The 1,833-nt window shown below is 42.5% G+C and overlaps 1 protein-coding gene across 1 annotated transcript in view; it reads left to right on the top strand.

Annotated features, from left to right (window-relative positions):
* Window positions 1–383: 383 nt before the first annotated feature.
* LOC106470224 (zinc finger protein 62-like) overlaps window positions 384–1,833 on the top strand; it is a gene marked incomplete at its 3' end in the record, with an annotated part of 67,967 nt that continues 66,517 nt past the window's right edge. The window contains exon 1 of the mRNA XM_022398822.1: window positions 384–576. Within this exon, the coding sequence (XP_022254530.1) occupies window positions 384–576 (193 nt within the window). The remainder of the gene's footprint in view (window positions 577–1,833) is intronic.

Below are 1,833 nucleotides of genomic sequence, written 5' to 3'. Positions count from 1 at the left end.
AGGTGTATTTCCTTCTCCTCTTGGCCTGTGGGCATCATTGGTCGGATCTGTTTGCTATCGATGTCACTTGCACACTGTACCATAAAACCTATATTCTCCTTATCTGGATCATTTCTTCTTTCCCAAGAACTCAGTGGCTCATGAGAGTAACCGCTCCTTTTCACCCATTTCCTTTCCCTCTATTTCTCATCTTTACCCTCATCCTGATCTGGATAGACTTCTATACCTAGTGCATCCCCTTACTCACAGGGCTTCCTTCAATGGTTTCCATTCCCATCTCTTCATCCTGTGGCAACCATCTTCCTATCAGGATCATTCTTTATTTACTGTTACCAGTAGGGTTCCTCATTTAGTCCTTTATTCCTCCTTGTCCCCCTCCCAACATGCTTTGTTCTATGTTACCTCCCATGAAATCCAACTCTTCGTCTGCTTTGGCCTTTGGAAAAATTTTGCAGCCAAGCATGTGGGCCACCCCTCAAACATCCATCTCCCAATACTTACATCATGTTGCAGTTTCTGCTACCTCAGGGTATCACCTACCACCTGTGGCTATACCTCAGATTTCTGTATGGCTAGGTAAGTCTTTACTAATGCTTTCTTTTCTTTCAGTGGCCCTTGCTTCGATTTTCATCTTTTGGATCCTACTCTGTGGAGAGTGGTGCCTGACTAGGTATTTTTACGTACATAAATAAATCCTTACTGCACGCCATGTTGATTCATTTCCTCTTTCCATGGATCTGCATATTCACCTTTGATATGGAGTGTTTCACAAGATCACTGGATAGTCAATAACCTCATCATGTTTGCTTCATAAATAGGCCTGTCCTGGACCATACCACACATAGATGGCATGGGTAAAGCAGAAGGGGATAGTTGCCCATCCCTGCCATGCCTTGATTGAATAAATTGGTATGGTCTGCTTTTCAAACTAGGGTTTCATGATCATCCATTGCACTATCTCGGTGTAGCCATTCCTCTAGACTCTCCAATGCATTTCTCCCACTTTTCTGCCAGTGGAGTATGGAAGTCCTTACCACTTGTTAGTTCCAAGCTGCTGGGATGGGTTCCACATAAATGAACTTCCTTTGGATACCAGATGATACATTTCTGGATCCCTGGCTCAATGTTAATCCTGTGTTATGCCCTACAGTCACATAAACGATTTTGGGGTTTCAGGTAAAGCTGGTATGATCCTACTCTCATGATGATGTCGGTACCCACCGAGGAGGTTTTGGATGCAGTTGACTTACATAGTATGGACTGCTGCACCCTAGCCATTCTACACCATGGGATGCATCCTCCATTACCCATTCTACTTCTGTGGAATTGAATTTCTATATTTATCCAGTTGGGATCACTTTCCAGACTTATCCTCTCCCACTCGGATGTGCTCCCTTCCTTTTCTGCCATGTTTGTTCCTAGCTGTTCATGGCGAAGAGGTACCTGGTTCTGAAGTAGTGTGATGCCCCTCAGATCATCTGATCTGTTTCTCTCATCTACAGAAGTATCCTTTGGATGCTTTCAGGGGGTATATGTCTGTTCTTCCCTCGCATTGGTCCCTACCCCTTTTTCAGTGTGGGATTCTAGTTAATTTTGTGAGATGAGGGAAGTACTGTATCAAAAGTTATAATTCTCTTATACTGAAAATGTATCTCCAATAGATAATTCTCTCTTCTGACACTTTCCACCCTCCTCCCTACAATCTTCCAGTGCTTACATCGTTTTCCAAACTTCAAATTATACACAGTGTGGTCACAAGTAAATAAACACCACCTTTTCAGAAAAAAAATAGAAATTTTTACGTCATATTCACGTGAATTGATATATTTATAA

This window comes from Limulus polyphemus, unplaced genomic scaffold, assembly GCF_000517525.1.
Source record: "Limulus polyphemus unplaced genomic scaffold, Limulus_polyphemus-2.1.2 Scaffold3889, whole genome shotgun sequence".
NCBI classification, from domain to species: domain Eukaryota; kingdom Metazoa; phylum Arthropoda; class Merostomata; order Xiphosura; family Limulidae; genus Limulus; species Limulus polyphemus.
This window is presented reverse-complemented; position numbering and strand designations above follow the sequence as displayed.